The sequence below is a fragment of the Mizuhopecten yessoensis genome, unplaced genomic scaffold, assembly GCF_002113885.1.
Source record: "Mizuhopecten yessoensis strain PY_sf001 unplaced genomic scaffold, ASM211388v2 scaffold10917, whole genome shotgun sequence".
In the NCBI taxonomy this organism is placed as follows: domain Eukaryota; kingdom Metazoa; phylum Mollusca; class Bivalvia; order Pectinida; family Pectinidae; genus Mizuhopecten; species Mizuhopecten yessoensis.
The window spans coordinates 1,161,536-1,177,496 of NW_018408786.1; the positions used below are offsets into that span (position 1 = coordinate 1,161,536).

A 15,961-nucleotide genomic window follows, 5' to 3' on the forward strand; every position below is an offset into this window, starting at 1 on the left:
TGAGGTCTATTGCAGGGTAGACAATGAGGTCTATTGTAGGCAAAGTCCACTGTAGACAATGAGGTCTATTGTAGGCAAAGTCCACTATAGACAATGAGGTCTATTCTAGGCAATGTCCACTGTAGACAATGAGGTCTATTGTAGGCAAAGTCAACTGTAGCAATGAGGTATATTGTAGGCAATGTCAACTGTAGATAATGAGGTCTATAGTAGGAAATGTCCACTGTAGACAATGAGGTCTATTGTAGGCAAAGTCCACTGTAGACAATGAGGTCTATTGTAGGCAAAGTCCACTGTAGACAATGAGGTCTATTGTAGGCAAAGTCCACTGTAGACAATGAGGTCTATTGTAGGCAAAGTCCACTGTAGACAATGAGGTCTATTGTAGGCAAAGTCCACTGTAGACAATGAGGTCTATTGTAGGCAAAGTCCACTGTAGACAATGAGGTCTATTGTAGGCAAAGTCCACTGTAGACAATGAGGTCTATTGTAGGCAATGTCCACTGTAGACTATGAGGTCTATTGTAGGCAATGTCAACAATAGACAATGAGGTCTATTGTAGGTAATGTCAACTGTAGACAGTAAGGTCTATTGTAGGTAATTGAGGTCTATTGTAGGTATTGTCAACTGTAGACAATGGGTTCTATTGTAGGCAATGTACACTGTAGACAATGAGGTGTATTGTAGGCAATCTATCGTAGGCAATGTCAACTGTAGCTAATGAGGTATTTTGTAGGCAATGTCAACAGTAGACAATGAGGTCTACAGTTGACATTGACTACAATAGACCTCATTATCTACAGTGGACATTGCCCAATAGACCTCATTGTCTAGTTGACATTGCCTACAATAGTCCTCATAGGCTACAGTGGACATTGCCCACGATAGACCTCATTGTCCTCAGGGGACATTGCCTACAATATTCCTCATTGTCTACATTGGACATTGCCTACAATCCACCTCATTGTCTACAGTTGACCTTGCCTACAATAGACCTTATTGTCTACAGTTGACATTACCTACATTAGACCTGATTTTCTACAGTGGACATTGTCTACAATATACCTCATTGTTTACAGTGGTCATTGCCTACAATATGCCTCATTGTTTACAGTGGACATTGCCTGCAATAGACCTCATTGTCCACAGTGGACATTGCCTACGATAGACCTTACTGTCTACGGTTGACATTCCCTACAATATCCCTCATTGTTTACAGTGCACATTGCCTACGATAGACCTCGTTGTCTACAGTTGACATGGCCTACAAAATACCTCAGTGTCTACAGTTGACATTCCCTACAATATCCCTCATTGTTTACAGTGGTCATTGCCTACAATATGCCTCATTGTTTACAGTGCACATTGCCTACGATAGACCTCGTTGTCTACAGTTGACATTCCCTACAATATACCTCATAGTCTACAGTGGACATTGTCTACAATATACCTCATTGTTTACAGTGGACATTGCCTTCGATAGACCTCATTGTCCACTGTAGACTATGAGCTCTATTGTAGGCAATGTCAACAATAGACAATGAGGCCTATTGTAGGTAATGTACACTGTAAACAATGAGGTATATTGTAGGGAATGTCAACTGTAGACACTGAGGTATTTTGTAGGCCATGTCAACTGTAGACAATGGGTTCTATTGTAGGCAATGTACACTGTAGACAATGAGGGGTCTATTGTAGGTAATGTCGACTGTAGACAATGAGGTGTATTGTAGGCAATCTATCGTAGGCAATGTCAACTGTAGATAATAAGGTATTTTGTAGGCAATGTCAACGGTAGATAATGAGGTCTATTGTAGTCAATGTCCACTGTAGACTATGAGGGCTATTGTAGGCAATGTCGACTGTAGAACATGAGGTCTACTGTAGGCAATGTCAACTAGACAATGAGGTCTATTGTATGCAATGTCAACAATAGACAATGAGGCCTATTGTAGGTAATGTCGACTGTAGACAATGAGGTGTATTGTAGGCAATGTCAACGGTAGATAATGAGGTCTATAGTAGGCAATGTCCACTGTATACTATGAGGTCTATTGTAGGCAAAGGTCTATTGTAGGCAAAGTCCACTGTAGACAATGATGTCTCTTGTAGGCAATGTCAACCGTTGACAAAGAGGTCTATTGTAGGCAAAGTCCACTGTAGACAATGAGGTCTATTGTAGGCAATGTCCACTGTAGGCAATGAGGTCTATTGTAGGCAATGTCCACTGTAAACAATGAGGTATATTGTAGGGAATGTCAACTGTAGACAGTAAGGTCTATTGTAGGCAATGTCCACTGTAGACAATGAGGTATATTGTAGGCAATGTCCACTGTAGGCAATGAGGTCTATTGTAGGCAATGTCAACTATAGACAATGAGGTATATTGTAGGCAATGTCCACTGTAGGCAATGAGGTCTATTGTAGGCAATGTCCGCTGTAGACAATGAGGTATATTGTAGGCAATGTCAACTGTAGACAATGAGGTCTATTGTAGGTAATGTCAACTATAGACAATGAGGTATATTGTAGGCAATGTCCACTGTAGACAATGAGGTCTATCGTGGGCAATGTCCACTGTAGACAATGGGTATATTGTAGGCAATGTCAACTGTAGATAATGAGGTATTTTGTAGGCAATTTCCACTGTAGACAATGAGGTCTATTGTAGGCAATGTCCACTGTAAACAATGAGGTCTATCGTAGGCAATGTCCACTGTAGACAATGATGTCTCTTGTAGGCAATGTCAACTGTCAAATGTAGACAATGAGGTCTATTGTAGGCAATGTCAACTGTAGACAATAAGGTGTATTGTAGGCAATATCAACTGTATATAATGAAGTCTATTGTAGGCAATGTCAACTGTAGACAATGAGGTATATTGTAGGCGATGTCCACTTTAGACAATGAGGTCTATCGTGGGCAATGTCCACTGTAGGCAATGAGGTATATTGTAGGCAATGTCCACTGTAGACAATGAGGTATCTTGTAGGCAATGTCCACTGTAGACAATGATGTCTCTTGTAGGCAATGTCAACTGTCAAATGTAGACAATGAGGTCTATTGTAGGCAATGTCCACTGTAGACAATGATGTCTCTTGTAGGCAATGTCAACTGTCAAATGTAGACAATTAGGTCTATTGTAGGCAATGTCCTCTGTAGACAATGAGGTATATTGTAGGCAATGTCAACTGTAGACAATGAGATATATTGTAGGCAATGTCAACTAGACAATGAGATCTATTGTAGACAATGTCCACTGTAGAAAATGAGGTCTTTAGTAGGAAATGTCAACTGTAGAAAATGAGGTCTATAGTAGGAAATGTCAACTGTAGAAAATGAGGTATATTGTAGGCAATGTCCACCGTTGACAATGAGGTCTATTGTAGGCAATGTCAACTGCATTTTTTGTGTGTTCAGATCTTGTTGTTTATGCTTGTTCATGACGTCAGCTTTAGCACACGATGTCCAATTTAGTAGTAGATGTCAGCGGTAGTTCATGAAGTTCACTGTAGCTCATTAGGTCCACTGTAATTCATGACAATGCCGATAGCTGGTAATCTTTCTTGTTATTGACTTCTTGTGAATCTCAGTAAGGCTAACTTACAGGTAACCAACTATTAGCACAAATAAACACACAAAACAGGACCCCAATATTTGTTGTTTATAATCTTATTTATTGGTATGACTTATACCATGATTTTTACATGTGTAATAGCGTGTATAATACAAAAGTACATACAATAATAACATGATACACTGTTACACACATACACTATAGTTCCGTACGGAGGTGTGCACCACTGACACTTAAAGCGTGTTACACACTAGTCAAGGGAAATCTCACATTCTACACTTCATTCTCTCTCCCCTGAACATTCAAATCTTGTTCATCTCGCTCTCGTGATTCCATACCGCAGTCACTCTCCACGACTGACAGAGATTTAAAACAGCAGTGTTTCAGCATGCAACTTCTCTGTGTGTTTGGGGACACAGAGATGTTTTACAAACTGAGAGAAGTATAATCATTGATTACACTAATGATACCACTGAGTGTAAGTGTTACCACTGTCTAAAGTGTAGTGTTTACACTGACAGAACAGCCTCTAACACAGAACAACATCTAATTACACAGCATCTCACTTAAGGCTGTATGCTACATTTACAGTAACGTTTACCTCCTTTCCATAAAAGTTGCACACCAAGAAAACCCTGGGAATATTGACTCACTTCATTAACTTAATGACACAATATATTGAAAGGTCACACAAGAATGCATGGAAAACACTCAGGAGTTTATGCAATTGTTTAAAGGGAAAAAAACTCTTAAACAAAATGAGGTATAATTCGAAAGGTAGCATACAGCCTTAAATACCTGCCATGTCAACATTCTTACATGAAAAATGTCAACATAGCGTATAAACTTTGTTGACGATGTTAACATAACATGTGAACACAACAAACTTAAATGTCAACAGTAAATAAAATGTTAACAAAAAGGTGATTTTTGCTACATCTTCACTCTGTTTGATGACATTTTCAGTCAATATTTGTTGACACATACAGGTGTGGTGAGAAACACTTAAGACAGAAAACACTTCGTCAGAAGAAAAAAATGTTTTTTCTTAATTCTTATTTTTTCAACCTCATTTATCCTAACCATTAAGTAAGGCAGCCGTATGAAATTGAATTCATTAACAATGTGTAAAAGAAAGTAATAAATTATCTACAGAAGAAACAAACTCCACGCACCTCCTGACATTTGCATTTCATTTCATATATGAGTACTACTACCTGCTTACACTATGTCTCGTGTGTAGAATATAAGGTCACATGCTATCTATGATATAGTCTAACATTACGTCCTACCCCTACCTACAGTGGTCAAGTGTGGTTCATAACTGTCACACAATTCCTTTAAAACTTGCTGTTCCTCCTATCTTCAGTGGAATAATGAATATTTAATTTATGCCGGAAAACTATGCATACATCTGCGGCCATCTCCAAATATCGAGTACCAGAGTAGAACAGCTTCCCTAGTGTATTTCTGGTTTCAGTTTCACAAACTGTCCTTAGCTTAAGTTAACACTTTCACCACTGTAGACCATAATGAACTCATCAAGATCAATGCATGATAGAGTCTATTAAAGTTACATAGGGGTGAAAGGGTAAAGTTATGATTTATTTCCTTTTCTCCACAGGTTTTCATTGCACTTTAAGTTTTAGTTGATAACTAAAACAACTCCCTGAATCATGTAAGAGGAAAAGCAAGTCATTTTAAATCGTCTAGCTTAAATATTATTTGGTTGATGCTGAAGAAACTACTGTTACACATCAATATCACTTTAAAATAGTTTAAGGCTTACAGTTAATGATAATGTAAGGATAAAAAGTGGAAATACGTTAAAAACTTAGAAGAATATCACCTCTTCCACAAGAGTTTCGTTTATACTTGGTTAAAAAGAAAACAATGGCAGTATCATTTCTTATAAAAGGGGAATAACTCTACACTTAAAACGGGAAAATACTGGGACAACCAGAAGAAACTGTCCATACAACACAGTGAACATGAAGTTATAGATCTTATCTTACTTAGTAACATTTTAATATATGATGCACATAAAAGTGATAGAGAATCCACTAATTTTTCACCAAGACTCCATGCATGCACAAATATTGATTCAAACCATATGTACGTTCACTTTTTTCAGTATAGCACACATGGTTACATATATATATATAATAGTCCTGAACCAGTTTTACTGGCTCAAACTTGAATTCAGTTTAGCTCGATGACATTTATTTAAAAACAAAATTTATTCAATATTTTTGCTTTCTTTTTGGCATACACATTGTTTGAATCAATACTTGTGCCACGGTTGGGAGGTTCGACGAATGTAGTATATATATATAGTTTTTATCCACCAACTGAATTAAGGTATATTTCCCGGTTATACACATTTACAAGTTACAGGTACATCAGGGCTAGCTATACAGTAAAAATTACCCTGGTCTTTTTTAAAAACAAGTCATGAATTTCACCAAGAAAAGAGAAAAAAAAACACATTTCTACAGTACAGTATATCATATATAGTTAATATATTTTACCAGGAGACAACTTTACTCTCTATACCACTTAAGGAAGCTCGAGACCATTTTTTTTATAAACACTATATCTGTTTTTCAAAAAGAGAAGAGTTCAATAACATTAAATTTCTTTAAAAAATTAAATTGATATATATATATATCTTTCCCCCCATGTCACATTATAGATCCATCTAAATCTATGGAAGGTACAGTCCATTCTGTAATCTAGGGAAGGAAAGGAACACTACTATAATGGATAATTTGGAACTCTTCTTTCTGTGAAAACAGTTTTGCTTTGATCTTTGCCCAAACCTGGACTGAGACATGGATGTATAAAATTGTACATGAATACCACTCCAGTTGACCTTCAATACAACTGTCCAGCAACAAAACCCAGGATCAATATGTTTTGTATACCATACATATCCTTACAGTGATAAGTGTTGAGCGAGTAAGATTTCATCAAATACATCTTTTATTTCATATATAATGTCTATGATGATCATGTTAATAGACACGAATATTAAATATGAGTCATCTCAAACATTTAATCTAAGTATTTAATGTAGATATATAACACACAACCTTCCACATCCAATTTCTGTCATCCACATCACTATGCCGTCTCAGAGATCACATTTCATCGTTTCCACATGCGTCTGACAATATGTGTAAATTTTATTAAATCTTATCATCCGGCTGGCTACCCAATATGAGAATGCATGGCAGTTTTCTTATTCCTTTTTGAAATCGATCAGATCCATCTACAACAAGATGAAATCTAAATAAGAGAGTGAAAGACGTCCCAGTACATTGCGACCATATCCAAACATGAGGACTATCTAGAAACGGGTTGTCAGGCTCAATCAAACTCTTGTTGCCTTTCACAACTCAGCTTACAAATCTTCCAAACTTCCAAAAGTGTGGGTGAAGGAGGAACACACAATGCATATGACACAGATTAATAAATAGAGCAGATCTAGACTTTGACACAACAGAACGGCCCACACTCTCATTTCATCTGAACGAACCATTCAACCACCCTCTGCAGCACAACACAGGACACACATGAAGCCGTCAAGGACAACAGTATTGAATCTTTAATATTGCATTTGAACCAACTTTTAATTTGTGTCGTAATATCATTTTAAATCATTAAAATGTATGAACCGTACATATTGTACTATGTCAGACAGCAATCAACAGCAGACAATCTCATTGAAACTAACTGCCATGGAAAAAGTTCATTTGGTTTGGCATTTCAATTAACTCTTGATTCCTCCTGAAATCAGTTGTCATATCAGAAAAGGAAGTTTAATATTTCATTTTTGGCCATTCTGGGGGATGTTTAAATGATTAACGACCTTTTACCGAACATGACATTTAATTTTGGCTCTTTTTTCATCACTACGGTTTAAAATGACTGTCACATAGCTTTGTCAGTAAGATTGTCTAAGGACATCTACCATTAGTCGGCCAGTGTAGGCTTTGTAATACTGCTAGGTGATAACTTTTCTGGCGATATGGTTTCTTTCTTACTTGTCGCAGCCTACTAGAATCTATAAATTGCATAATCAGAAAGCATAATAGGACAAAATTTGTTAAGGTTTAATTTCAATATTAAAACTGTTAAAAATTGTCTTCCAAAACGTTCCATTTCGACAGCATATTGTGACGAAATGAGAAGCAAAAAGATGTGAAATTAAATTACTATGTACCCCGTTACCATGAATTTTTATAAATGTGAATATCTCTGCTGAAGTATTGGTATTAAATGATACAAAACCTGTACCATTAAGGAGTGTCCTTGTCATGGAGCAAAGTGATGACATTTACAAGCTAGTAGACTCCCATGAGAATTTTCATGAATACCCAAAGCCAATCAAATCTCTGATATACACAAAACCACAGCCGACTCTTCACAAATATACATCACCACAGACGGCTCTCACATCTAAACAAAGCCACAGTCGACTCCCGCGCATTTAACTCGCACATAAACACCAATGCCACAGTCAACTCACATTTACACATAGCTGGAGCGAATTCTTATATATACCTACACTCACCAGCCATCCAAAACAACTACACTTTCACCTTACCGCCGTTACATCCGAGAACTTTTTGAAAATTTTTAAATTAACAGATACCTTAGCACTCTTTCAGTTTCAGGCACATTTGTATGGTACTCAATGCATTGTCGTGTGTTCGAAATCGAGTTCAAACATACAACAAAGGGGTCAGATATTGCTATTACATAACAACCAAAAATACAATTATGTCAATAACAAATATAATCCTCGTAAATGGGCATAATTCTTCAAGTCACTTCATGAAGCACAGCTTGGGCACCACCTAGAGACTGGTAAACGACAGATATTGAGGAGGAGCTTCAATACTGCCCTAAACTCTGAGAATTGAAAATTGGCAGTAAATGTCAGAGAGTCACCCGTTATATAGAACACTGGAGCCAGCCAGGCAATGATTTTCATCTTTGGAGCAGATGGATTGTTCCAGGAACAGACTGGGATTCCGCAGAGAACCTCGCACTGAAACAGGCCTAAAGGACCCATGTCGCTCACTCGAAAAACATGATTTACTTTTTTTTTTTTTTTTTACAAATACTTTAGATTCAAAATGTGACAATGTTTCCTTGTATTCACATGCTATATGGTTGAGTACACACCTAAATAACTCATAGATGACAATTTGAAGTAGAATGTCTTGAACATAAAACATATGATGTTGAGGCTAATGTAGGGATTCTGAAGCAAAGGAATCTCAACACATTATGATGGAATGGTGGAATACATGCCTATACTTTACTGGATGTCGGTTAAAAACCCTTGTTACACACAACTAGTTAAACTGTCCCAACTCGCCGAGTCTCAAAACATTGACCATATCACACATAAATACATGGTAGCGCACATAAGATTTTAGAATTTTCATCGGTTGAGTGTCAAAATATTGACAACACACCCATGGCCTGAACAGTAGTGACTCATTAATGCGAAGTCTTTTACAGTAAATCAAAAATACACAATGTATCCCTTTCACACCCTGATAAATTAACGGCATGTACAGCAAGCTTGGCATTCTACTCAACATTTACACAACAATTATTGTACAATTAAAACACTCTCCGTTGACATTGAACACAGCCCAGCAACTCAAAACCGTAATAATATCATGCGTGTAGCCATATTTTGATCGTAGATGTCAACAAATTAAAACATGAAAATGTATGGAACTACACCTGGACTAGTATCAGATAAATATATATATATAGAGATGTAAACGACCCTGGACATGTCCCCTACCTGTCATCCCCGTGGACTGCACTGGACAGCCCCATCCACAATGGAGGGTCTGGTCCACATTGCCTCCATAGGGGTCACAAGGTCTAATACATGTGAGGCAGATAAAATAAGGGAATTACATAATTGGCAGGTCACTAAATGCTTTAAAATAATCACTTGGTACAGTAATTCTGATTGGCTTGTTACAGTTGATACATACATTCTGATTGGATCGTTAGGTGTCACCTTTTTGACCACACTAGTTCGACGTGATAATTTACCCGAACATTTACTATGATTGATAAGATACGAAAAAAAACGGCTGGTGTCCTCGTCGGCACGTTCTGAAGCCCCTGATGACTGAACCGATGATCATTCATCGACAATAAAGTCACATGACACTGAATATCCCATGGAAGCAATGAACCACATCACATGTCACATAAGCGCTCCTAACTGAAGCTTGAGTTCCGCAGTGTACAGCTCATAAAACATCCAGTGAATGTTGGTACGAGTCATCGACCTGGCGCACAGATCATTTGGTACATCAAACGTCTCTGGTCACCAGCTTGGCATACCATCAGGTCAACATCCTAAATGAAACCTTATTTCAACTGTATGATGTCTGAAATCATATGAGGATGCACCCCCAACTTTCGCCATCCGTACATCCAATGAAAAGTTTAGATATCAATCACATGACATGGAATATCCAATGAGAATGCAGGATTTAGGTAGATCCACTACATGTGTGGTCCCCTGTGGGGATGACTGTTGTACTCAAGGCTGGGTTCCTGAGATATCACACCTCACGATTCTGTACCATTAGGGGAGAGAACCTTCTTCTCCGAATCTTTCTGCTGGGCCCGCTTGATGTATAGGTTTAACAGTTTAAGCTGCAGAAGAAAAGACACAAATTAGTATCTGGTATAAAGCATGACTGTGATAAATAATAATTTGAGGTTCTTATATACCCCTTTATCATAACCTAGTTTCATAGGTCGTCTCAAAGCGGTTCACAAATTTGTATTATCCGTGGTTATAATATGACCATGGCCATAACTTATCTGCAATAAAACCTGATATATATTATACATGTACCAGAATGCAGAATACCAGCCAAACACTTGTATGCCTTCATCACTACTGCAGTAAACAATCATAATTATAATTACAAAGAATATATTTATTTCTATTCTTATTTACGTATACTATATTTCAACTAGAGTAAAGAACAAGGTTAGTTACAAAATATCTTTATTTTACAATCTTCTTCGTAGAGCCACACCACTTAGGCATTCGACTAAGTTCACTTCCAGTTTTGAGGGCTGAAAAACGTCAGAAAATATGTATTCTGTTTATGTCATGTTTCTGTTAATATCATGTTTTACTCTGACAAATGGGAAGTGATATTAAGCGAAATCTACTGTACCAGTATTACTAGTCCATCAGAAGCATGGCATTACAAAGGGGTCCAGTAATAAATGTGTATCAAATAAGACTTATACTTTGGGAACCCACACATGAAAGGTGTGAAAGATGTGTCTTGTACTTCTTGAGAAATAGCAGTAACTAGTTGTTTAAGAACAAATGCCTGACCACAGATGACAGACAATTTGGACGGCCCACAATCTTAATGATGGTGGACTGAAAAACTCTTCAGCAAATATGGTCCTTGAACAATGGCGAGACTAATCAAAAGTTCCACATGAAATGATTGGCATTATGGCATTATATGGAGGGATGATGAAAGGAGGGACGCTTTAGAGGGGATCATCTAGAGGGACACTGTAAGGGGAATTTTAAGGTTTTGGGACTTAACCTAATGCCAGGTTCAACAAATATGTCAAAGGTTGTTGGGAAAATGTACAGATTTTTGAAATAAAAAGAGAATTTGAACAATTACTGGTTGTTACAGGACTGTTAAAGAATCTTCGAACTACATACACCCCTTCAAATACAAATTACGAATTGAATGCACCTAGAAGAACATGACTTATGGGCACAGATTATACGTCAACCCAGATTGAATATTTTGTGATGAAATTAACATAAACGGTCCAATCTTGTAATTTTTAGTATTATTTACGAATGATGAATTTTTTAAAGATTATAGATCAAAGATATTATCATATGCAAATTCATCCCAATCTACCTACAGATCAACGGGCAAAGTTTCGTAAGAGGTTAGCCGAGGACAAGACGTACACCTTATATTAAGGTATTCTAATATTTGCACCAAGTTCCACCTTTGATGGTTGTTAGAAAGTACACACACATCACCGACAAAAGCCGGCTCCAAAAGACACCTTACGAACCTACTGTGACGATACATCAGCCGTGTTTCTGTCAGACGAGTAAAATTTACGACAACCAGCTCTGGTTCATGATAGAGTGACCATATTTGTAAAATAAATCTCTATTTTCCTGTGATGACTAAAATGAAATGTCCAACTGAGACCAAACAAAACTGCTTTCTTTCCAAATCTGTCAATATGGGATGGAATTGATGATTTATGATCCCGTCTATACAGCTCTGTGGGGAGACGTACAAAAGGCGAGAGTTTATATCGTATACACATGGGTAGACTCCCTCCCCAGGTAAACCCCACGCTCCATTAACTTTGAAAGGGAAATTAAATTCCATGAAAAAAATTACCAACAATAATGTTTATTTCTGCCCTCCCCAGGACAGCATCTGGCAAAGTGGCTCGTAAAACACAGCACGGTTAGAAAGGAATGAAAAAGCTACATATATCTAAATTGATATACTTAAAAATATGTTGTATGTAGATGTTTTTGAATTATTCCATATAGAGGTCTATAAAAAGCATCGATGCTGAACCCAATTTTTCAAATTTATCAATTTATCAAAACAGGAATAATGGTGAAGTGGGGTCATTGGGATGACGTTAGTTGTAATGGTTACAGTATAATGTTTTGGATTGCCTCTGTCGGCCGGTTAAGGTTGTATAAATGACCATTACTTTTTATGTATCTGGACTTTTATTACCATTTATAGTTTAATATGACTTGTGTACTCGATTGCCTCATTTCTGCACTTTGACATATAACCTTGATGTAATGACCCCTTTTTTCTCAATGTCAGGCTTTTAACTTAAGTGTTGAGTGTTCTGCGAGGTGAGTGAGGTTATTAGTTCTTCTGTCCCTGATCAAGACAAACCAGNCCCCCCCCTTCCCTCCCCTCCCATGTTTTACACAATAAGAGATAGGTTGTTGTGAGTTTCAATCTCACAGAAAGACACTGTGCCAGTGCACCTTGAAGAACTTTCCAGTCTATTCAGCTGTACACTTGGGTACCAGCATATATGGTAAGTAATCCTTAAAATGGGACTCCTGTACTTTCAGCTACATTATATAATCTACAGAATGAGCAGCAACTTGGCTCTTGAGAGTGTTAACTTTAAACAAATAACTTACAACATTTGTAATGGGGACTACATGTCTTAAAGAGGGAAAAAGTTTTAAGACTTAACTTTGGAGTCAAGGAACATGTACCTTCACTGAACAAGAGAACATACAAATCTGAACATACAGGGTACCCACAAGACATCTCTATGTGTCCTAGACTAATGAGGTATCATTAATCATTCTTGTATATGACTCAAGAATCTGAGCTTAGTCTACAATGGGATCCTTTCACGGCCAGTATCTGTACAAGTCATCTAATCTTAGCATTAAACTGGTCCTGTCTGGTCCATGTGGCCAGGCTATACAGCCTGTCAGTCACTGCTAGGGTAGTGCAGGAGTATAGGGTACTTAGTTGTCTACAAACACCTTTGGTGATGTAGAGGATAGCCATAAATACAGACTGTGGTATGTAGTGGTAGATACTGGTGTGAGGGTGAAGGTTGGGATTGGGGCACTGACCATGTCTTGATTGAGTTTGTGTAGGAGTGGGTGTATGGATTGGGGCTGGGCTGGAGTTATGGGATAGACGACCAGGTCTGTGGTTGAGTCTGTTGATATAGGGATGAGTTCAGGTTTGTGTTAGAGGCCAGATGACAGGATACTGACCTTGCTATAGTTGAGTTTGATGATGTCCAGGTGGCTTTCGGGATGGCGTTAAAAGGGGGTGGGGTGGGGTTATGGGTTTGGGGTAGGGGCTGAATTGGTACATGTACTGCCCTTGCTATAGTTGAGCTTGGTGATATAGGGCTAGGGAAAAAATGTCAGGTTACCGACCTTGCTATAGTTTAGTTGGTGATGTTGGGGTGGCTTTGGGGATGGGGTTAGAAGGAGAGGTTAGGGGTCAGGGTTAAATAGCAGGGTACCGACCTTGCTATAGTTTAGTTGGTGATGTTGGGGTGGCTTTGGAGATGGGGTTATGAGGAGAGGTTAGGGGTCAGGGTTAAATAGCAGGGTACCGACCCTGCTATAGTTTAGTTGGTGATGTTGGGGTGGCTTTGGAGATGGGGTTATGAGGAGAGGTTAGGGGTCAGGGCTAAATAGCAGGGTACTGACCTTGCAATAATTGAGTTTGGTGATACATGTATAGGGTTAGGGGTTTGGTGCAGGGGCTAACTGACAGGGTACTGACCTTGCTATAGTTGAGTTTGGTTATGATGGGGTGGGTTAGGGTTAGACTGAGGGGTAGGGGCTATAAGCCAGGGTACTGACCTTGCTATAGTTGAGTTTGGTTATGATGGGGTGGGTTAGGATTAGACGGAGGGGTAGGGGCTATAAGCCAGGGTACTGACCTTGCTGTAGTTTAGTTTGGTGATATAGGGTTAGGGGTTTGGGGTCGGGCTATAAGCCAGGGTACTGACCTTGCTATAGTTGAGTTTGGTTATGATGGGGGGGGTTAGGATTAGACGGAGGGGGAGGGGCTATAAGCCAGGGTACTGACCTTGCTATAGTTGAGTTTGGTGATATAGGGTTAGGAGGAGAGGTTAGGGGTTTGGGGTAGGGGCCAGGACTAACTAACAGAGTAATACCTTACTATAGTTGAGTTTGGTGATATAGAGTTAGGGGTTTGAGGTCGGGCTATAAGCCAGGGTACTGACCTTGCTATAGTTGAGTTTGGTGATACAGGGTTTGGAGGAGAGGTTAGGGGTTTGGGGTAGGGGTCAGGACTAACTAACAGAGTACATACCTTGCTATAGTTGAGTTTGGTGAGGTGGTTCCAGATGACTTCCCCTACAGTGAGATATATTGACACCAGACAGAACACGGCAGCCTTCCTCACTGTACTTTGTTGATCATCGTAGCCCTACAAAACAGTCACAATAACAATACATTTCTGTCTGCATGCTTATTTGTGCTACCAAAATATTAATGCTTTCAAAGATTTACACCATAATCCTTGTTAGAGATGGCCACGACTATTATTTTGTTTAAAATGACCCCTATACACTAACCTTGTCTGACATGACCCATACAATCCCAGAGTAGATTGTTACTTTTTCCAGACATAGATACTGTGAATGCAGATTCTAGTTTAACTTTGTTGGTTGTTTTTACTAGAAGATCAGACTAGTTGCTGTACTTACCCTCAGCAGGCCCGGGATCATCTCTCCCATCATCGTCTCCACCGCCTCCTTGGGTAACAGTTCTATCACCTGTAACACATCACACCCAATTACATACGGAACACAAGTGGTATTTTCACACTCAGATAAACAACATATCTATACAATTATTCATCAGATTTTAACATACATCTACAGGCTGACTACAGATCACTTAGACAAAATGCTGCAGACCACTTGGGCAACGGTAGGCTGTGTATCAGTTCATGAACCATTTTACGGTAACTCAATACATTTCTCTTGAATCACATTTTTGACAGAATCAGAATGAATGAAATAAATTTCTCAATTTCTATTTTCAGGTAATACTGAGCTTGTTTGATCTATTTAACGAAGGATGTCTGACCTTGTTCTGCATTTTGATTGCAGCGAGGTTGATGGGGAATTGTGCCGTCTGTATGATGGGGTTGAGAATGCGCACACTCTGTTCTGGAGCGATGTAGTTGGCTAGTGTGTCCGCACACTCCTCTGCTGACCGTACCACCTGGGCAAAACAGAGGGAAACACATATAAGTAATAATTTGTAAAATCTCTGTATATCTGTCAACAACAACAAAAAACCCAACCACCTCATCTCAAGTGTAATGCTAACAAGGTGATCAGAGTTATCTCCCTTCATCACAATATATAGTATCAGTGTTCTTAATAATAATGGTATAAATAATTAAATAATTTGAGGTTCTGATTTACTGTTATATCACAACCTAGGTTGTCTCAAAGCTGTTCACAAATTATTATCCATGGCTATAGGACCTTTACAAGCAGCCAATATCTTTCTCAACTCCCTGGTGTCTTATCACTAGACTACCATGCCTCCGATTTCTTCTTAAAATTTGTTTTAATAAAGTTATTTTTTTTTTTATTTCAATTAGTCAGTAGAGAGCTAAATATCCTACCTCTAGACAACCATGTCTCCGATTTCTTCATAAATTGTTTTTAATAAAGTTAAGAAAACTTATTTTAATTAGTCAGTAGAGAGCTAATGTGCCATGTTACTTTGTGACTGAAAACTGACAAC

At 38.4% G+C, this 15,961-nt stretch overlaps 1 protein-coding gene across 14 annotated transcripts in view; it reads right to left on the minus strand.

The window, feature by feature from the left end:
* Positions 1–3,658: 3,658 nt before the first annotated feature.
* Positions 3,659–15,961, minus strand: part of LOC110463560 (CLIP-associating protein 1-like) — a 143,213-nt gene continuing 130,910 nt past the window's right edge. For all 14 annotated transcript variants that reach the window (XM_021518229.1, XM_021518237.1, XM_021518235.1 and 11 more), the window contains 4 exons: positions 15,290–15,427; positions 14,905–14,973; positions 14,508–14,624; positions 3,659–10,287 (listed from right to left, as the gene is read on the minus strand). In XM_021518229.1, the coding sequence (XP_021373904.1) occupies positions 10,201–10,287; positions 14,508–14,624; positions 14,905–14,973; positions 15,290–15,427 (411 nt within the window). In that variant the 3' untranslated portion in view covers positions 3,659–10,200. The remainder of the gene's footprint in view (positions 10,288–14,507; positions 14,625–14,904; positions 14,974–15,289; positions 15,428–15,961) is intronic.